Consider the following 22,029-nt stretch of genomic DNA (forward strand, 5'->3'; position numbering starts at 1 on the left):
GTAGTTGTATCCTTATATCTCTACACGATTGAGGTGTCATTAGTGGTCTTGCCTCACAACAATAGAGGACCAGGTCAGTGGTCGTGCCTTGCAACAATAGAAGGGGAAAAAGGTGTTGCTTCTACTAGGAACCAAGGATAGAGGCGGCCCAAGATAGGTCGGTCACTCTATGGGTGACTCGATTTTGAGAACCATTTAGGAGACCACACTCTCCCTGCAAGATAGAGCTAGGTCTTACCTAGTAGTTGTATCCTCATATCTCTACATGGTCGAGGTGTCGATGACTAAGAAATTATGTTCTAGAGGACTAAGACCATGCCTCACAACATTAGATGGGGGGAAAAGGCGTTCCAGGAATCAAGGATAGAGGTGGCCCAAGATAGGTCAGTCACTCTATGGGTGATTCGATTTTGAGAACCATTTAGGAGACCACGCTCCCTTTGTGAGATAGAGCTAGGTCTTACCTAGTAGCTGTATCCTGATATCTCTACACGGTCGAGGTGTAGATGACTAGGAAATTCTTTCAAAGGCTTAGTATACTATCTTAAGGATTTCCCTTTTTAGATTTGGGACCTTACAATTTGTATTAAATCATAGTTTTAGTTCCTAGGATTTGTTGTTTAGGTTTGTTTTGAAGTATATGTTTTACCTCAATTAGATGTTGCTTGATAAAATACCTTACTAGTATAACTTGATTTAGTGAATGAATGATTGTAGGAGAAGGAAGACACTTACTCCAGATTCCGAGTCTTCCAATGCATCTTTGAGACAGCTTGTCGTTCCTCGAATTTAGAATTCCGTGACACGATGATGCAAATACTAGACAAGTTGTCCCTCCCTCATCCTTCTTGTATCCAAAGAGGGTGGAGTAGAGAACACTTTTGGAATCATGGGTCGAGGTACTTCATCATCCGATCAAACCAAATTGGGAATCTCACCATCGATTTGAAGCGGGTTCATTGGATTGAGAAGTTGAAGATGGTCCGCTTATTCTAGTTCATGGGTATCCCTAGGCCAGACAATTATGTGACCATAGAAAGGTGGAAACATAAATATGTGTACAAAAAAGCTGTCCTAGACAATGCTATTTGGGTAGTGAAGTAGCTCTTTGAAAGGTGTAAAGCTAGATTTCAAGAAATCCATTTTACTCTACGAAAAAGATCTCACAATTCAAACCTCCATGATTCCCTTCACCCACATCGCGAGCTAGAGTTTCTTTATGTTTCTCTCTCTCTCTCTCTCACGCTCGTGTGTCCACACACAAACAAAGCATGCATTTCTCTCTCTTTCTCTCTCTCCTCCTCCCACATACACACATAGATGGCTAAATACTCTCTCTCTCTCTCTCTCTCTCTCTCTCTCTCTCTCTCTCTCTCTCTCTCTCTCTCTCTCCCCCACACACACACAGAGATGGTTGAATACTCTCTTTCTCTATCTTACCTTTGTGATGATGAATTTCGGTCCGAGCAACACATGTGCCCAACCTAGGATCTCTCTCTCTCTCTCTCTCTCCCTCTCCCTCTATCTTTCGCTAGCCGATTGAATACACAAAAGAAAAACATGGTGGAACTACAAGACTTGGAAGAGGTTGAACTTTGTAGGTCTGAGCAGTGATCTCTCTATCTCTCTCTCTCTTTCTATGCAATGAAAAAGTGGGGATTTAACATAAGTTTATATGTTACAGGTTAATGCACTCCCATCGGAACGTAAGTTCATTAGGGAATATGAAGCACAACGCAAAAGAAAACAAAGAGCCAGAAACCAAAGAAAAGAAGAGGAAGCTAGAAACTGGGACCATGTAGAGACTGTTGATGGCAAAAGAAGAGCATAAATTTTCAAAGAGATTGTGCGGTATTTTTATCAGCAAACAAATGGAATGGACATGGCCACTAAAGAAGACATCTTCAATCAACTAAGAAAATAAGAGTAAGTAAGAAACTGGGACCATGTAGAGACTGTTGATGGCAAAAGAAGAGCATAAATTTCCAAAGAGATTGTGTGGTATTTTTATCAGCAAACAAATGGAATGGACATGGCTACTAAGGAAGACATCTTCAATCAGCTAATCCTTCATCCGTCATTAAAAGATTTGCAAGACAGAGCTCCAAGGCACTAGAACAATGTTCAAACAGCACTTATAGCAAATATTCGCAACACGCTCCAAAGTTTGAAGAAGCCACGGTCTAGGGATGAATTATTTCTCAAAAGGTCTACCATGATGATGCTCTTAAACTCAAAAGAATCAAAGGAGTCATGAGGCCTCAAATGCACTAGCTAAGCCCTTTATTGCCTTAGAGAGAAAAAAAATAATGTTGCTCAGGCCAGAAACATGTGCTATGTGCTATAGGTTGACAGAATTCAAAAGAATCAAGGGAGTCATGAGGCCTCAAATGCACTAGCTAAGCCCTTTATTCCTCAAAAGAATCAAAGGAGTCATGAGGCCTCAAATGCACTAGCTAAGCCCTTTATTGCCTTAGAGAGAAAAAAAATAATGTTGCTCAGGCCAGAAACATGTGCTATGTGCTATAGGTTGACAGAATTCAAAAGTAATTCAAAGAGATTATAGAGAATGTTTGATTCGAACCCACTTAGTCTTAATGGTAAGAAAATCGTACTACAGTCAATTGGCCTGTTGAACTTACAATGAATACAAACGTATACCTTCTACTTTCGTTCATATCAATCGCAAAAAAGAAATTTCCACGATATAAACAAGTATTTGAATTAGCAAATTGGAAGAACTAAACTTGAGATTTCAGGATTCGTCAATTGTGTGTCAAGTTACTTGTTTGTTAGTGTACAAAAGAGACGACTGCGACAAAAAACACCACCAGAGCCACAAGGGAAGAGCGGAGAACGGTGGAGGAACAAAGAGCCAGAGGCGCTTTCCGACCCTGGCACCATAAGTACAACCCTCTCACAAAAGGCTGCAAAACAAACAACACCCACAAGGCACACGCAGCCTCCGCAGCGATGGGCGAAGAAATGCCGTAAAAACCCGAGTTATCACTGCCCAAAAGATTTAAGTAGGTGCGGGCAAATGCGACCACTAGGCCTGCTGCGTTCAGCAGCACCAATGCTGTGGGAGGGATGAATAGGGGCGAGGTGCTGTTCACCACGAAGCCTTGCTGCTGCTCCTTATTATGATCACAAAAACTAGTAGTACTATCATCGCGGGGTATGCTGCTGCTCTTGCTTACTAGGTTTTGGTTTTTGGGCGTCACCACGAACGTGGTTTCGGATAGGCCTAGAATCTTTTTAAGCACCTCGAATGCCGCGAAGGCGGACGAGGACACCGTCACGATGGAGTCCATCCTCTCGTTGTTCCACCACTCCCTCGACCCCATGCCCACCAACATGACGTTCTCATAATAGCTGGTCGAATACACACACACAAATAGGCTGATTGGTATCACAATCGCAAGATCATCCACCTGCAGAAGCAAATCCGCGTCATCATATTATGCAGAATATCAAGAGTTTAATGCACGTCTAGGGTTAAGAAAGAGTTCGATGATATTATCATAAGAGCTTCCACTAATATTGGCGCACACCTTTGGGAATAATGGCGTTCCAGTGAGTAATGACAATGCCGGCAGCACCGCATACGTGAACAATGGAAAGCACAAGAGCGGCATTGAAAAGAAATATATGTAAATGATCCGTTGAACTGGGGTTAGGCCGGGGGTATTTTTTACTAAAAGGGGAGAGTTAGAGCCGAACAAGATCTCGAGCATTCCCATGTTCCATCTCTTTCTCGTTGCTAGAGCATCCTCACTCGTTGTAGGGGCACAGCCCAGGAACGCTGGAGTAGATGTTGTACAAGACTGCACTGACCTCCAGCCTCTGCTCTGAATTTTCACACCCGTCATTACGTCCTCGGTCGTAGACCCGTAGATCAAGCCAATCTATAAAAGCAGGCTTCACATTATTGCTTGAGCACTGAATTCTCATGATACTCAAAATGGTAGCTTTGTTTTGAAAGATTAATTATCTATAGGGCTTGAACCTTCAACCCACTAAGCTCATTTGTAGGCTAAGGTGTTACTATTTTAATGTTGCTTTTCTACTTGGCAAAAATAAGGGTACATGACAAAATGCGGTGTGCATCAATCACTACAGATCAAATGCTTATGGAAGATGTCTTATGAGGTACCTCTTTGCCCCAACTTGTCTTTTCTTCATAATTGCAATCGATCAGTTTCATGGCCTCCTCTATCAAGGCATCTCTTTTCAGGAGATAGCTACAATTCCGCATCTTTGATGTTAATATGCTTTCAGCACACAAAGCAAGACTTCGGCATTGGCCGAATAGCTTTGCTTCATGTACTCCTACATCAACCCACACATTATCACCTATCATTTTACAACCTGCGAGCTTACATAGTGCCAGCTTACTATTACAATTCCCTGCATTCAATAAAATCCCAAACACCTTCTACGCATAAGTTTTTTAATTTTTTGATAGAAAATTAAAAAATCAAAATCTTTTCAATATAGTAAGAAACTATGCTGGAGAGAGAATAGATACAACATTTACAAGGTTACAAGTTCGAGGAACAGTTAAGCAATCAAATGTCAAATAAGGTCAATGTAGCAAAGAAAGGTATTTTGGCCTTATCTTTTAAAAAAACTTCTTTAGTATTCTTAACAAAACTTGTTACATACAAAAACTCATTTATTGTAAGATAATATATTCATGAGTAACAGACCTCAAGGAATAGTAGATCTATGAAAAGCACCAAGAAAACCTCAACGAGTAGTAGATCTATGAGAAGCAACATGAAAAACTCTCCTACTGCTTGCCAAGTACTAGGGGTTACATCACACTAACTAATCTCCATGCCTTATGGCTACGACTTTGTTTTATAAACATAGTCATACGAGTACTATTGATCGGGTGTGGTTTGGGGTCTGGGCATTTGGCACTACTGCAGGTGACTGGCCAATGTGCAAGTGGACACCCTCGATAAGTAGGCAGTCTTTAGACTTGGAATCGTAAATACATATATAATATAGTATTCTAATAAATTTTTGGAGCTCAAAATTTTCAAAGTTAGTAAGAAAAACCAAAACTTTAAGTTTTTTTTAATATAAAAACAAGCATTTGCAACTAGTTTACGTACCAAATGCTCCAAAACGTGCACTATTACTTAGTGCTAAGTTCACTAAACTCTTACGTACTGCTAAGACACTATTACTTAGTGCTAAGTGCACTAGAATACAAAACTCACCATTAATCATGACATGATTTCTCCCAACAAGATTGTGTGCTTTCTGGCCATACAAGGCTTCTCTCTTGTGAACACACCCTGTCCCACAGTACGGCGGACCTTGGACGCCGTCCATTCCTTTTATATACATCTGGAGTGACACATATATAAGCACCATGTAAAGCAACATGCGCGCGAAGGATGCATCGTGATATGCATGTATACCTCCATGGCTGCCTTCAAGCCATTTCCGTAGATGTCGTCTTCGTCGACGCCTTCAAAGCATTGAGGAAATTGCACAAAGCCCGTTTCTTCGCTTGTGCTTGGATCCATGAAGAAGCACATGGCTCGCAGAATGGATTCGGCGTCATTCACGTACATGTCGCAGTCTAGGTTCAGGATGAAAGGAGCGTTTGTAAAGACCCCAGAAACGCGAATCTGGTGGAAAAGACGAGTAGTTAGAATTTACAAAACACTGATTCAGTAGTTTAGTGTCTTGTAATTTTTCACTTGCGAATTAAGTCTAGGTAGAAGTAAAGTACCAATGCGTTCATAGCACCAGCTTTGTAGTGATGCTTGCGTTCTGGACGCTTCTCACGGGAGATGTACACAAGGCACGGTAAGAAGTCGGCTTCGCTCTCAGGCTTCTCCACCAGTATCTGTGCGAGACCTCGTCAACAACAATATTAGTGTAAGGGGGGGCGCTCACTCTGGTGGTAGAGAGTATCAGAAATTACATCTTAAAATCCTTAATTGATCGGGTCCTAACCTCACAGTAGCTTGGATGATTGCGAGAATTGTAATTGTTAGCGGCCCAGTACGAGTATCGACCATGACCATCAGAGCTATTTAATTTGTCGAGCAAGAGTTTGTCGGTTTCCTGCTTTGATTCACAGTATTTTGCGGTAATACAGCTTAATCGGCTTTCCAGCGCGTCGTACTCTGCCTGGAGGCAAGGATATGGTGATTCAGGGTGTACATAAGATGATGAGCAAGAAAGTATATCTCATAGAGGTCCAACCTTGATGTCGTGCCACTCCTTTGAGAAGCCTCTGAGCTGGGCGTCAGCAGCAGCGGCCTTGCGAGCGAAGTGGGGGCCAGGCGCCAGCGGCTCTATGATGTGAAATCGCTTGCAAAAGGGCACCCACGATCTCGCAAACGTGGCGGCCTCCTTGAGAGCCCAAAGGGTGAGGAAGGAGCCTCCGTCGTCCGACACATAGCAGGCAAGCCTGTCGACCGGATAGTCTAAAGCCAGGACAGACAAGACGGTGTTGACGATGATTAACGGTGGTTCTTTCAGCGGGTCAGCCGTGGTCACAAACACGTCTACTGGTGGAAGTTGCGGACATTCTTCATGCAACTGGCTCGCGGACCTGCGCACAAACCTCGTTGAATTTTTTTGAAATCAAAACGTTACATTCATGCGGTGGTGCTGACTATTTTCCAATATCTAGTGATTTCACCCGTGAAGGAAGGGTATGGGCAGCTACCTCATCATGGCCATCAGCTTTTCAGGGTGCGATTCGCGTTCTACCAGGAACCACTTGGCGAACATGGAGAGCTGGGCAGAGACCCCTAGCCACAGCTCGCAGGCCAACGCTGCAATCACGAGGCCATCCAAGCAGGTACTGGTGCTTACGCGGTAGCACATAAAAAGAACATACACCCCCATGCGAACAAGGAGGACAGCCTTGTGGTAGAGGTGATTCTTGACAATCTTAGAAGTGACAACATATTCGTGGAGTGGGAGACTAGGAGACTGTCGCCCTCCTCCTCCTTCCATATGGTATAGGCGGGTTTCTATTAAGTCGTAGCTGCGCTGTGAGTGATAATCAAACTCTACGCTGTGAGTGATAATCAAACTCTACTGTGTGAGTGAAGCCCGAAGGGCAAGGTTTAGCTTCTGTCATATAAGGTTTAGCTTGGTTGGAGCTATAAGACTACAAGGCTATGAGCTTAATCATTTACCTCTGATTGTGGCAGCTGCCATATATGCACGCGTGATTTATCGGGAAAAAAAAAGAAATAATATATATATATAATACTATTATATATATTTTTACAAAAACAGTATAATACTATATTTTGGTAAAAAAAGGGTGGCGAGGCCTAGGCTAGCATTCTAAAAAAAAAAAGGAAATCATAGTGTACTTTTACCGGGCAGAATTAAGAGAAACCGAAGCGCTTAGCGTTATTTTAATTCAGAATTTTGTTCTAAGCTATGACGCGGGAGTCCACGGTCAACGATTGATATATCAGAATTATCAAATAGCAATATTGAAAAGTTGAAATAGTCATATTGCTGGCTGCCTGGCTGAGGCATCGGAGGCAGTGAGTGAGGGGACGGCTCGGCTCCTTCCAACAACAGTCCAAGACACGAGGCTTAGGCTGACTTCTAATCGTCCTTCTGGAAAGGAGAGAGTGCCCTTCACGTCTCTCATGCGATAGATACGTACCGTGCACGCAACATGTTCTCGACTTTCAGTGGATCTTTTAACTCACGCCATATCTATGCTGTATAGCACAACCAGTGAATCGTATAATTGAATGCTTTCTATTGTTATACGATTCACTTAAAAAGACAAAAAGTTTGTTCGTATCACCTATTGTTCTAGGATCGTATAAACTTTTTGACTTCTTAAGTGAATCGTATAACATTGCTTGAGTCTCATGCCTAATGCATAAACCTAAGCCACATAAGCTTAACCTCGTGCATTGGCCTAAGCCACATGCATTAGGTTAATACATGAGTTGTCATGCATGAGACTAAGCTTCTTGCATAAGCCCTAAAACATATAAAAATCTTAAATGCAAAAAAAAAGATAAAGAGAGAGATCTCTTCCCTTATGAGGCTTGTAAGTCTTCACTTGAAGATGTAGAAGGAGACCCTATAAAATCAAACCGAGATGAAAAAAAGTGAGTATACAACATCTCTAGCCTTAACCCTAATAAAAAGCTAAATAGAAACCCCAATAGAGAATCTTCCAAACAAAGCTCTCTATTAGAGCTTTCATGCAAAAAGAGTTTCATGTACTGAAGCTCTTTGCATCATGCAAAATATACAAAAAACAAAGGCATACATCCAAAACCGTAAAAGCATAAGAGAAAGTTATGAGTTCCTACCTCATATGTGTACGTATTTTTTAACATGGTGATTTTTAGCATCTACATTTAATGTTGAAAAGTAGAAATTACTTGGAGGACATAAAAGATTAATTTTATTCACAAATTGAGTAATTTTTGAGATGTCAATTTTTGGTCAATTTTGGAGCTTTTTAAGCCTGTTTTGTTGTTATTTGTAAGTGATTTCTATTCTATACCTAACCATGTTAGATAATGTATAAGAGATTCACAGTAAGTAGTTTAGACTAAAGGAAACTCATATGGGGATTTACATAGTAAATATAGCCGCACGAGTGTTCGAAAAGACAAGACCCAGACACCAAATGGACCCTTAATTTTCAGTAATGGCTTTGTATGGGAGGGTTTATAACTTTATTTGTTAAAGAGAAGTATTAAAGAAAGTTAGATCATCACAAGAGAAACAAAATTTATGTTCAGACCATTCGAAGATTCTGCATGATTTCGCCAGTATTCACGAAACGAATCCGACATCACTTCCAAGTTTGGTTTAGGGTTTAGGGTTAAAGATCAAACCATCTCTATTTTGGTTTGCTATCATATTTATGTTGGTTAGAGATCATGTTTTTAGAAAGGAATTCTATCTTTATCGTTTTCGTGCATGATAATCTGCTAATTCTTGTGGGCTGTTTTTCTTTGCTATTATTCCATAGCGTTGAGGTGATTTCTTTGTAGGAGAGAGAGAGAGAGAGAGAGAGAGAGAGAGAGAGAGAGAGAGAGAGATTGAGATTCGGTTTGACCGTCCTTAGACAGGGAACACCGAACAGAGAATAAGATTCATGTCTTCTGGGAGCCATGTGGTCGACGAATCCAGAGAGGACGAGATTCAGAAAGAGGCATACCCGGGATAGCTACCATGTCCAGTGCAGAGGTTGGGTGGATGGGCGTTGGAGAAAAGCCCTAGATTGGCTAGATCGTTTTGTTGGTGATTCTCTCTCTGATTTTGAGTATTTGTATTGGCGATTATTATGTGGTTTCGGATTGTCTGACTTAGAAAAAAAACGATTATGCTTTATTGAAAATCTATTCTTTCTCTGAAGTGTAATGTGATTTTTCTATAAAGTTGAGAAATTTGGTGCATATATCATGGAATAGAATATGGGTACATTATGTAGAAGGAGAGCCTACAAAATCAAACCAAAATAAAACAAATTAGTAATTAATATTTTAACTATACTGAAACAAAAACAAAAAACAAAAAACGATACTATGCATTTTATTATATATGAGAAAGGAAGAGAGAAGAGTAGGAGAAGTGGAAGAGGAGAAGAACAAAGTGGGTCTCCCTAATCCTGGCCCTAGTAGAAAGCTTATGGTTTATGCAACCCTAACCCTAACTTCTAAATAAAAATCCTAATAGAGAGCTTTGATGGAGAGCTTTGATGGAGAGCTTTGATGGAGAGCTCTCCATCAAAGCTTTATATTTGGATTTCTGTGTAGAAACTAAGGTTAGGGTAACACTACAAGAGAAGGTATCATTAGTGATGCTTATTTGCGACATTTTAGTAGCATTTTATGTTACGCCACTATAAGAGCCATTATTAGCGTTGTCAGAGCGATGCTAGATAAACACCGCTATTAGCGACGTTATTAGTACTGCTCAGCAACACTATAAAAACATCGCTATAAGCACTGGTATAAATGACTCGCACTCAATGACGCAAGGAAAAAACGAAGTGGAAATAAAAACTTAAAATATATTAAAATCCAAAAAGCTTCACATACATTGAAATATTTTTGAAATAAAACAACGAAATCACCAAATCGTTGTACAAACCGATCAATGTGTACATATGTTATGATGATATATATTTAATTAGTACCATCATCAAATCCATCTTGTAATAAATCCATGCATGCCAATTGGTCTATCTCTAAATCCATCGTTTTGATGGCTCCTATATCAATACAAAGTCCTATTCCAATACTTGAAGAAGATGTAGAGGTATTATCCTCATGGTCCTCATGGTTGTCATATTGATTATTAGTTGCATCCTCCATTGATTGTCCACCGTGCATTTCTTCTTCAACATATTGATGTTGAAATATATGTTTAGATCAAGGAGCGGCTTGTATTACATACCACCAATTAGGATCTCTTTGGTCCGGATGAAACATAACCTAAAAGAAAGAACCACATAATTTTTACAAGAAAATATATACAATTCTTTCCTTCTATCTATAGATTAGTCAAAATTTAAAATCAAGTGTAAATCTGTTCACAATATTGTGGTAGAACGTATGCATCTCTTGAATCTTGCCATAATTTAGTTGAATCAATTGCAAAAACTCTGCTTGGATGCTTCTTAACGGTTGCTTGAGTACCTCTATATACCACTTTAAACCACTTAACATCAAACATGAACACTTTGAAAGCTCTAAATCCAATCTCCAAGATGTCTTGAACTGTTCCGTAATATTCAAGTTTCTATGCTATAATATTATTATCTCTTCTACTAGCTCGACTTTCTTGGTCAAAAATTGCTATTACACCACAATCATATGTGATTCTGTTGAAGTCCACACGTTGAGTGCGAAAATGTTGACCTTCTGACCACATTGCATTATGCACTTTATACCACAACCCAATCAAAAATCTTTAATATAGCTTATATGTAAGCAATTTAGTATTCAACATTATTTATATTTAAGTTAGCAAAATATAACATATGTTACTTAAATATTAAAACATATTTACTTACACGTCGCATCTGCTTCTTCTCTTGTAATCTCCTCTCCCATCCTTTCGGTTTGCTTTAGGGCATCTCTAAGCCATTCAATATTGCAATCCTTTGGAAGAGCCTTTAGGTTGGGTGGGTATGCCATGTGCCTTTGTGTTGATATCTTAAATGTTCTTCTCTCCTCTATCCTTGTCTTTCTTTCATCTTCATATTTCATAATCCACTTCTCCATCATATAAGTATTAAGAAGACAAAATGTAATGACCTTTTTGTGCATGGACTCATCCATCTTTTGAATGCGTCCTTTTCCATGTGGCACATGTGACAATATCATTCATTCATCCTCATCATTATGCATGAATATAGGCATAGATGGATCAATTTGTTTCAAATATTCAAAGATATATTCGAGGGCGATTCGCTCACCAACCATATCCTTGTCATGCTTTCTTTTGGCCTTACCCTTTGCCTCACAAATCCCTTCAAGGTTTTCATGAATCGTTCAAGAACATCCACCTGCTATATGAACAATGCCACATATAGCCACCTCAGGTGCGATTGAATTGCGAGTATGCTTCTTGGAAAGATTTCTTCAATCATACACTACAAGAGAATGAGAACATAGACGCACAAACTAGAGAGAGATGGAAGTGAGAGAGGAGCCATGGGTGAATTTATGATTTTGTGGGGTTTACGCAGCTATTTACGTGGCTATATGCACGTCTATAGGAGGCAGGTCTATAGGCGCATCTATAAGCGTGTCTATACTGATATATACGCGCTTATAAACACATCTATAGACGTGCAAATAGACACGAGTATAGACGCTCTGGTTAAAAAAAATTCGAATAATCCCACCTGCATTCCACGCCACAACTATTTTCGCTTCCCTCCCCTCTGCTCCTCCCTGTGTTGTACCGCTTCCTCATGATGGCTGCTCCTCACCCTTTGTCCTCTCCTCACCTCTGCTTCTCCCTGTGTTTTACCTCTTCCTCATGATGGCTGCACCTCACCCTTTGTCCTCTCCTCACAAAGTCCTATCTCAAGTCTCCTCCCAAGGACGATTTCTCCACAAGGTAATCTCTATCCCACTTATCTCTCCCACCTCTTCATATATTCATGGTTTTTGAATGGTATGTTTAGAATTAGGGTTTTTGATTGGTATTATCTTCACTGTCTCTCTCTCATGCATAAGCGTCTTATGTTTAAAAATTTTGAATGGTATTATCTTCTCTATCTCTCTCTCTCTCTCTCTCTCTCTCTCTCTCTCTCTTTCTTATGCATAAGCCTAAGAGGCTTATGCATAAGAGGCTTATACTTAAACCTCCTTATGCATAAGGCTTAAACCTCCTTGTGTATCCATGCTATTCACACTTTTAGGGTTTTGTATTACTAATTCTTTTCTCAACTTTTGTTTTATTTTATAGGTCTTATAATCCTCTCTTTCAACTTTATCAAAAAGAGGTAAATGCTTTTATGATCTCTTTCCTCTCTTTTGGATTTTGTATGTATTCATTAGGTTCTTAAGGCTTTTGTATGTATGCATTACTAATCCTTTCCTCACCCTTTTGTTGGTTTTGTAGGTCTTCTAATATTCTCTTTCAACATCACCAAAAAGAGGTAAGTGCTTTCCTTATTTTCCTCTCTTTCCCATCTTTTTATCCTCTCTTTTCTCTATTTTTATCTACCAAAAAGAAGGGTTTTATTTTGTAGGTCCTCTATGCATAGAGCTTAATCTATGAATAGAGCTCTAATCATAACGCTTAATCTATGCATTAAGCTCTATTCTAGAGCTCAATGCATAGATTAAGCTCTATGCATACATTTATAATGCATAGATTAAGCTCTATGCATACATTTATGAAAAGATGCAGGTTGAGCTCTTGCAAGCACGCACACACACACTCACAAAACCCTAATAGAGAACACACAAGGTGAGAGGCTGAAAATCTTCTTCTTCTCTACTCAACACTCAATACACCATATACAAGAATAAGAGTACACACAATATGAAAGGTACTCAACCAATACATACACGGGTTCTCTATAGTGTGAACCCGACTAAATGAGCTGGCGCTATAACTATGCCAGTCTCTAGAATGGCTGTCACACAGCCTGTCATCCCACTGGCCGCATATCTCCCATGATCTCACCAACCATGCCAGTGGTGTAAGTGTGGGGCCTATCCCCCAGGCGGGTCATTAGTGGCCACTGCCTCACTAAACGAGCTCGATATCTCAACACTCCCCCTCGAGCTCAACTCCATCTCATGTACACCAAGCGAAGCCCTGAATCTGCGGAGCTTCTCTGTACCCAATGCTTTGGTGAAGATGTCAGCTACTTGATCCTCTGTGCTGACATAAACAAGGTCAAGATCTCCTGCCAAGACCTTCTCTCTGACGAAGTGGTAGTGGACCTCTATGTGCTTCGTACGAGCATGAAAGACTGGGTTCCTGGCCAACTGTATAATACTGCTAATGTTGTCACAGAAAATGACAACTTGTCTATCCACTGATAGACCCAAATCTAGCTTTCTCAACCAAGCTACCTCACATGCTGCCATAGCAGCTCCTCTATACTCGGCCTCTGTACTGGATAGAGCAACCGTAGGCTGCTTCTTGCTGCTCCAAGTAACAATAGCACTCCCCAAAGAAAACATGAATCCACTGGTAGATCTTCTGTCTGAGATACTACCAACCCAATCAGCATCTGTGTACCCATGTACACATATCTCTATCCCAGTCTCATAGAATAGTCCACAATGCAAAGTAGACTTCACATACCTCAGTATGCATCTCACTGCATCCAAATGCGGTTTCTGTGGAACCTGCATAAACTGACTCACTAACCCAACAGCATAGCTCAAATCTGGTCTGGTGATCGTCATGTAGATCAAACTTCCTACTATGCTTCTATACATAGTAGGATCCTCCAAGATCTCTCCTGAATCTGCACTCAACTTGCCATTCTGATCCAATGGCACAGAAATAGGCTTACAGCCTCTCATACCATACTTGGATAACATGTCCAAGCCATACTGTCTCTGCAGTAATCCAATACCATGTGGTGACCTAATCACCTCAATGCCCAAGAAATATCTGAGCTCCCCCAGATCCTTCATCTCAAACTTTTGTCTAAGCAAGATCTTTACATCAAAGATCTCTGCATCATGGTCCCCCGTAATGATCAAGTCATCTACATAGATGACAACAAGCACAACTCCTCTATCACCATGTCTCACATACAATGAGAAATCTGCATTGGCTACATGAAAGCCAATAGTGACAAGATATTCAGAAATCTTGTCAGACCATGCTCTTGGTGCTTGCTTTAAGCCATACAAGGCTTTCTTCAACCTGCAAACATGCTCGGGGTGACCCACATCCTCATAACCAGGTGGCTGCAACATATACACCTCTTCTTGCAAATCCCCATGCAAGAATGCATTCTTTACATCCATCTGATGTAAAGACCATTGCTTTGACGCCATCTTGGCAACTGGGCTGAAAGTTTCTTCATAATCAATGCCATATGTCTGCGCATACCCTTTGGCTACCAATCTAGCCTTGTACCTGTTTATGCTTCCATCACTGTTATGTTTAACTTTGTACACCCACTTGCATCCACCAATGGCTTTCTTGCCTTCAGGCAATTGCACTAAGTCCCAAGTTTCATTTCCATATAGTGCATCCATCTCCTCATCCATAGCTCACATTTCCAATAGCCTCATCAATGCATGTGGGCTCAACAACCTGCACAACCTTTGCCATATATGCATAGTGATGTGCCACATAACCATCATATGTAAATCTCTGCACAGGGTTCTTCACTCTCCCTGATCTTCGCAGCTTTTCATTCATGGCTTCCATAGCCTTCTTTACACCAGGTGTTCTCATAGCTGGGATCCCAAGCTCCTCATCAAGGCTCATATCTGAGCCACTAGACTCTCCATCAACATGAGAATGCCCTGCAGAAATGTCAGGCATACCAAGGGGCTCAACCACTTTCTCTTTTCCTTTACGTGATGTAGTAATCACATTTGCAGGACTGGTATTATGACGCAACCTGCCACTCCATGGTCTATCAACAGACCCACTAGATGAGGACTCTCCTGGTCCACTCAAAGACTGTGATTGCTGACCTGCATTCTGTGCAACCACACTTCCACTCACATCAGCCCCAACAGTTTCTTTTTCAGCAGCATACCAGCTGCTCATCTCATCAAACACAACATCCCTGCTTACCCTCAGCTCACGTGTAGCAGGGTTATAACACCTGTATCCCTTTTGCTCAAGGGAATATCCAATAAACACACATTTTTCAGCTTTCGGGTCCAGCTTAGTTCTCAGCTTATCTGGCACATGCACATATGCAATGCATCCAAAGACTTTCAGATGAGACAAATCTGGTTTTCTGCCAGTAAACCTCTCCTCTGGAGTTACATCATGTATGGCTGCAGTTGAGTCCTGTTCATGATGTATACTGCTGTAGAAACAGCCTCAGCCCAATAGCAATGCGGTATATTCTTCTCTTCCATCAATGCTCGCGCAATCTCAGCAATGTGCCTGTTTTTCCGCTCAGCAACTCCATTTTGCTGCAGAGTGTATCTGCATGTAAACTGTCTCCGAATACCATTCTTCTTCAAAAATTCAGAGAACTCATTGGAGAAGTACTCTCCCCCTCCATCTGACCTTAGGCACTTTACATATTTCCCTGTTTGTTTTTCAACCAAAACTCTGAAATTCTGAAAGTGAGTGAACACCTCACTCTTCTCTTTCATGAAATATACCCACACTTTCCTTGTGTGGTCATCAATGAAAGTGACATAGTATCTGCAGCCTCCCATAGACACGGTCTTCGTAGGACCCCATACATCTGAATGCACAACATCTAGTGCATTTCTGCTCACATATCTGTTACGTGGAAACACATGCTTTGTTTGCTTCCCAAATTGGCATGCTTCACATATTTTCTGCATACCTTCCACTTTAAATTTTGGCAGTCCTGTCACAATTCCTTTTGTCTGCATAGACTTCAATCTCTGCACATTTACATGTCCAATTCTTTTATGCCATATGTCTGTGTCTGCAACAACTCCTGAACCATTTGCAAACATCGCAGCACTCATTTCAGGCATGTCTACATTCAACGTAAACATTCTTCCCACTCTGTTGCCTTTTGCAACCAACCTGCACTTGTCTTTGAAATATTCAACATAACACCCATCAGGGTTAAACCGAACCTGCAAACCCTGCTCAATCATCTGGCCAACTGAAACCAGATTCTTTGTTATGTTCGGTACATGAAGTACATCTGCAAGGTACTTCACTTTGCCATCCTGCATAGACAATGGCACATCTCCAATGTGGGCAATTGGATGAGCAGTGTCATCCCCTGTTTCCACAAAACCTGGTCTTTCTGGGTTTTTCATCTCCTTGAACCACTCCCCATGACTCGTCATGTGGTTCGAAGCGCCTGAATCCACATACCATACATTATCCTTTTGTGCTGCATCAACATTTTCAGACATGGCATTCACAACATGCTGCATAACAAACAACCTTTCATTATCCTCATTATTTCTGCTTGAGGATGCATAGTTGTTTTGCTGCACTTTCCCATTTTGCATGTCAACCTGCTTCTTATAACATTCTGACTGCACATGTCCAGGCTTACCACAATAATAACATTCACGTGCATCATTATACTGCCTTTGCCAATTTCCACGGCCTCTTTGACTCCCCCTGCCTCTGAATTTGCCTCTTCCACCTGCGTGTTGTTGTTGTTGTTGGTTCTGGGACTGTTGTTGCTGCTGCTGCTGCTGGCCATAATTCTGATTACTTGTTCGGCCACCTCCTTGACCGCGTCCACGGCCTCCTCTACCTCGTCCTCTTCCTGAACTCGTGTAGAAGGCCTGTTGCTCTGAACTGTTTTTACTTTGTGAAGACTGTTGGTCTTCACCCAAGTTCTTCTCTTTGATAATCAGCATAGACACCAAATCTGTAAAGTTGGGAATGTTTTTCCGAGTCTGGATAGACGTCTTGAACGCCTTGTATTGTGGCCCGAGACCACGTAGACAGATTTCCACCTTATCATCATCATCTACTGACACACCAATAGATGCAAGGGATTCCACAATACCCTTTATCTTCAGCGCATAGTCATTCACAGACATACTCTTTTTCTCCACAGTATGAAGTTCATTCTTCAACTGTATCTTACGAGCCTTGGTATTTGTTTCATAAAGCTTTACCAAGGTGTCCCACGCCTCCTTGGGGGACTTGGCATCCTGAATGTGCCCAATCATGGTGTCCTGTATACTAATGGAAAGCCAATACATAACCTTCATGGCTCCTTGGTTCCAGTCTTTAAACTCTTTCACATCTGCAGAGCAGTCGGATTTATATCCGGTATCTCCGGTGCCTCTTCATGCTCACCTTCTATGTAGTCCCAATAGCCTTTTTCCATTAGGAAATTTGTCAACCTGAACCTCCAAGCATGGAAGTTATTCTTATCCAGCTTCTCAGCCACAATCTGTGTTATGCCATCATTAGACATCTTGCCAAACACACAATTTTACCAGAAACTGCACTCTGGTTTTTCCTGCACAACTGCTGTATTTTCTGCACAGCGGTACTGCAGTCCACTCAAATGTCACAACCAGTGACCTCAATGTGCATACATACACCCAATGGCAACTGTAGACCTCTTTGCAGCACCCACAGTGTCTGCACAGTCAATCTGTCTTCCTGCAGTTCTTAAAACAGAGTTCTGCAGAGAATCGATGACTTACCCGCAGTGCTCGAAATCGCCTGCTTTCTGAAAAACGGAGGTCCTGACGCGCCCGAAACGCGTTTTCGGCCCGAAAATGTCAGTCCAAAGGACTCTATTGTTTCCCTATAGCTTTACTCCCGCGAAGAAAGCTCTTCAATCAGAGACCGTTTGCCGGTGCCTCCCGTAGAGCTCCCGACAAGGGTGTAGTCACCAACACAAATAGGGAAGAGTAGTTGAAGCTCTTACCCTCGTACCGCTTCCTGTGGTTCTCTTGCTTGCAGCTCAGCCCTTAGCACGAACCAGGCTCTGATACCATGAAAAGATGCAGGGGGGAAGAGAGCTTGAGCTCTTGCAAGCACACACACACACTCACAAAACCCTAATAGAGAACACACAAGGTGAGAGGCTGAAAATCTTCTTCTTCTCTACTCAACACTCAACACACCATATACAAGAATAAGAGTACACACAATATGAAAGGTACTCAACCAATACATACACGGGTTCTCTATAGTGTGAACCCGACTAAATGAGCTGGCGCTATAACTATGCCAGTCTCTAGAATGGCTGTCACACAGCCTGTCATCCCACTGGCCGCATATCTCCCATGATCTCACCAACCATGCCAGTGGTGTAAGTGTGGGGCCTATCCCCCAGGCGGGTCATCAGTGGCCACTGCCTCACTAGACGAGCTCGATATCTCAACAATTTATAATGCATAGAGATCTATACATAGATTAAGATCTATGCATGCATTAAGCTCTATGCATAGAGCTTAATCTTTTTGATTTTGTATGTATGCATTAGGTTCTTAGGGATTTTATATGTATGGATTACTAATCCTTTCCTCACCCTTTTGTTGGTTTTGTAGGTCTTCTAATCTTCTCTTTCAACATCACCAAAAAGAGATAAGTGCTTTTTTCTCTTTCCTATCTTTTTATCCTCTCTTTCCTATCTTTTTATCCTCTCTTACCTCTATTTTTATCTACCAAAAAGAGGGGTTTTGTTTTGTAGGTCCTCTATATGCATAGAGCTTAATCTATGAATAGATCTCTAATCATAGAGCAGGATCTATGCATTAAGCTCTATTCGTAGAGCTTAATGCATAGATTAAGCTCTATGCATGCATTCATAATGCATAGAGATCTATCCATAGATTAAGCTCTATGCATAGACCTCTATGCATGCATTAAGCTCTATGCATGCATGCTTAATGCATAGTGCCAGGGTACGGTTTAGTTAAGGCTAAAATGGCTTGCTTAGTGCTTTATGTTGAGATATCAAATTCATCTAGTGAGGTGGTGCACACTTATGACCCGCCTAGGGGATAGGTCCCACAGTTATACCACTGGCATGGTTGGTGAGATCATGGGTGATATGCAGCCAGTGGGATGACAGGCTGCTATGTGACAGCCATTCTAGAGACTCTGGCTTAGTTATAGCGCCAGCTCATTTAGTTGGGTTCACACTATAGAGAACCCTAGTACGTATTTGGTTGAGTACCTCTTTATACTGTGTGTACTCTTATCTTGTATATGGTGTGTTGAGTGTTGTGTAAAGAAGAAGAAGATTTTCAGCCTCTCACCTTATGTGTTTTCTATTAGGGTTTTGTGAGTGTGTGTGTGTGCTTGCAAGAGCTCAAGCTCTCTTTCCCCCTGCATCTTTTCATGGTATCAGAGCCTGGTTCGTGCTAAGGGCTGAGCTGCAAGCAAGAGAACCACAGGAAGCGGTACGAGGGTAAGAGCTTCAACTACTCTTCCCTATTTGTGTTGGTGACTACACCCTTGTCGCGGGAGCTCACGGGAGGCACCGGCAAACGATCTCTGATAGAGGAGCTTTCTTCGTGGGAGTAAAGCTATACGGCAACTATATAGTCCCATCAGACAACATTTTCGGGCTGAAAATGCATTTCGGGCGCGTTAGGACCTCCGTTTTTCAAAAAGCAGGCGATTTCGAGCACTACAAATAAGTCATCGATTCTATGCAGAACTCTGTTTTAAGAACTGCAAGAAGACAGGTTGGTTGTGCAGACATTGTGTGTGTTGCAAGGAGGTCAAAGAGTTGCCATTGGGTGTATGTATGCACATTGAGGTCACTGGTTGTGACATTTGAGTGTAGTACAGTAGGTTATGGAGCTGTCCGGTCCATTTTGCTGCTAAAAAAGCTACTATTTTTGTTTTAATAGGAATGCTGCTCAGCAACAAAAATATCACGATATTCTATTGTGCAGCATTGAAATATCACTGCTATATGCGTTGTTGAGAGCAATGAATGTACTGCATAGTAAAAAAAAGCTGGGTAGACTCGAGAGTCTGTACAGAACTCCCTAGTTTGCCCTACGTCTTTTTTTTCTAATGTAAACTAACACAACTTCATGTCCTACTTATCGTCATAGACAAGTGTAATGTAAAACTTAACAAATACAAAAAAATGACAATTACAATTCATGGTTTTAGGAATGTCAAAATTCAATTACAATACTTGGTGGAATTACATAAGGTGTATAATTCCAAAAAGCTCATATGCAAGATAAAGCATAATGAAAATCTATGGAGCTAGGGACTGTATTGAGGAGATCTATATCTCATGCATTGCTATTATTATTGTTCCTTGCGCTCCACCCTCTTCGCTTCTCACATTTCCATTGCTTCTTGCTTGGACATTTGCACTACCGTTTCCAGTAAAAACAAGAGGTTTAGGGTTTAGGAATGTACTTACTTGCCATGCTTGCCAAGCATGTCCTCTAGCAATAACAATATATCCTTCATCTTACACCCTTTCAAATAGAGCTTCCAAACCCTATTGTAATGCAAATTCATATTCATCTTATGTAGGGAGCGATCCACTCTTCTAGCTATAGACATACAAACAAATGAACATTACAATTATATTGTTATTCAAGATAACCTTCTTTAATTAAAAGATAATATACAATTTGAGGCTAATATATACTTACAAATATTGTTGGGATATCGACTCCTCCTTCATGTGCAACATCACGCTATGCAAGTTATTTGCCATCTATCGAAGAAAAAACATAAATACTTAAAACTCTTATGCATACTCCAATGCATGAGTCTTTTGCATATGGCCTTATGCATATGGCTAATTCATATGGATTATTAATGCATAAGGCTACATGTATGCATTGGAAGCTACCAACATACATTAGAAGCTACTGGCAATGCATGCCTAGGTAGTTACCTTTGTGCATTGGAAGTACCAACATGCCTAGGTAGCTACCACCAACATGCATTGGAAGCTACCGCCATGCATTGGTAGCTACATGCATTGGAAGCTACCGGCATAAAGCTTATGCATATGGCTAATACATAAGTGTCATGCATTGTAAGCTACCGGCATGCATTGGAAGCTATCGGCATAAAGCTTATGCATATGGCTAATACATAAGTGTCATGCATGAGGCTATGGCATATGGACATGTCTTGAGAGAAGAATAGCTCTCTAAAGGCTATCCATAGAGCATGCCTAGGTAGCTACCGGCATACATAGGTAGCTACTACTAGCATGCCGAGGTAGCTACCGACATGCATTGGAAGCTACTGGCATTCCTAGGTAGCTATCGGCATGCATTGGAAGATACTGGCATGCCTAGGTAGCTACCGGCATACATTGGAAGCTACTGCCTTGCATTGGTAGCTACCAGCACGCATTGGAAGCTACCGACATGCATTGAAAGCTATAGGCATAAAGCTTATACATATGGCCTTATGCATATGGGTAATGCATAATCCTCATGCATGAGGCTAAGTCATATGGCCATCTCTTGAGAGAAGAATAGCTCTCTAAAGGCTATCCATAGAGCATGGAAAAAATAACAAACCCTAAACTTACAAACCCTATAACATGTAAAAGCGTAAGAGAATAAACATACAAGAAAGAGATCTCTTACCTTGTGAGGCTTGTATGTGTTGAAAACCTATAAAATCAAACCAAATTAAGAAAAAGAAGTGTTAATAACAAACCCTAATCTTAAAAGCCCTAAAACTTACAAACCCTCTAAATATGTAAAAGCATGAAAGAAGAAACATACAAGAAAGAGTTCTCTTGTGAGGCTTGTATGTGTTAAAAACCTACAAAATTAAACCAAGTTAAGAAAAAAAGTATTAAGAAAAATCAAGATCTCTTACCATATGAAGCTTTAATGGAGAGATCTTAATTAGGGAAAAAGAAGAAGGGAAAATACTCGTAATGGTTAA

The 22,029-nt window shown here is 41.1% G+C and overlaps 1 protein-coding gene and 1 pseudogene across 2 annotated transcripts; one reads left to right on the top strand and one right to left on the bottom strand.

Annotated features, from left to right (window-relative positions):
- Positions 1-2,026: 2,026 nt before the first annotated feature.
- The window catches only part of LOC147622701 (uncharacterized), a 30,049-nt pseudogene continuing 10,046 nt past the window's right edge, over positions 2,027-22,029 (top strand).
- On the bottom strand, positions 2,764-7,186 carry LOC147622702 (cellulose synthase A catalytic subunit 4 [UDP-forming]-like). 2 transcript variants are annotated; one of them, XM_086822303.1, is made up of 9 exons: positions 6,704-7,186; positions 6,235-6,586; positions 5,983-6,159; positions 5,756-5,872; positions 5,439-5,651; positions 5,235-5,364; positions 4,157-4,332; positions 3,555-3,908; positions 2,764-3,434 (listed from the first exon to the last, which is right to left on the bottom strand). In XM_086822303.1, the coding sequence occupies exons 1-9, from the start codon at positions 6,994-6,996 to the stop codon at positions 2,793-2,795; spliced, it is 2,454 nt and encodes an 817-aa protein (XP_086678429.1). In that variant the 5' UTR covers positions 6,997-7,186; the 3' UTR covers positions 2,764-2,792. The 2 variants fall into 2 exon arrangements, with proteins under 2 accessions (XP_086678429.1, XP_086678428.1); XM_086822302.1 differs by having other exon boundaries at positions 4,157-4,410; positions 6,704-7,180.

This window comes from Cibotium barometz, chromosome 28 (genome assembly GCF_041138505.1).
Source record: "Cibotium barometz isolate CiBa-2024 chromosome 28, ASM4113850v1, whole genome shotgun sequence".
NCBI lineage: Eukaryota > Viridiplantae > Streptophyta > Polypodiopsida > Cyatheales > Cibotiaceae > Cibotium > Cibotium barometz.

Bases quoted from the DNA above. Each gene is read 5' to 3' on its own strand.
- LOC147622702 (XM_086822302.1), bottom strand. From the start codon at position 6,996: ATGGAAGGAGGAGGAGGGCGACAGTCTCCTAGTCTCCCACTCCACGAA. The intron at 6,587-6,703 runs GTAGCTGCCCAT...GTTTGTGCGCAG, and splicing joins AAGCTGATGGCCATGATGAG to GTCCGCGAGCCAGTTGCATG. The intron at 5,652-5,755 runs GTACTTTACTTC...CTTTTCCACCAG, and splicing joins CTGGTGCTATGAACGCATTG to ATTCGCGTTTCTGGGGTCTT.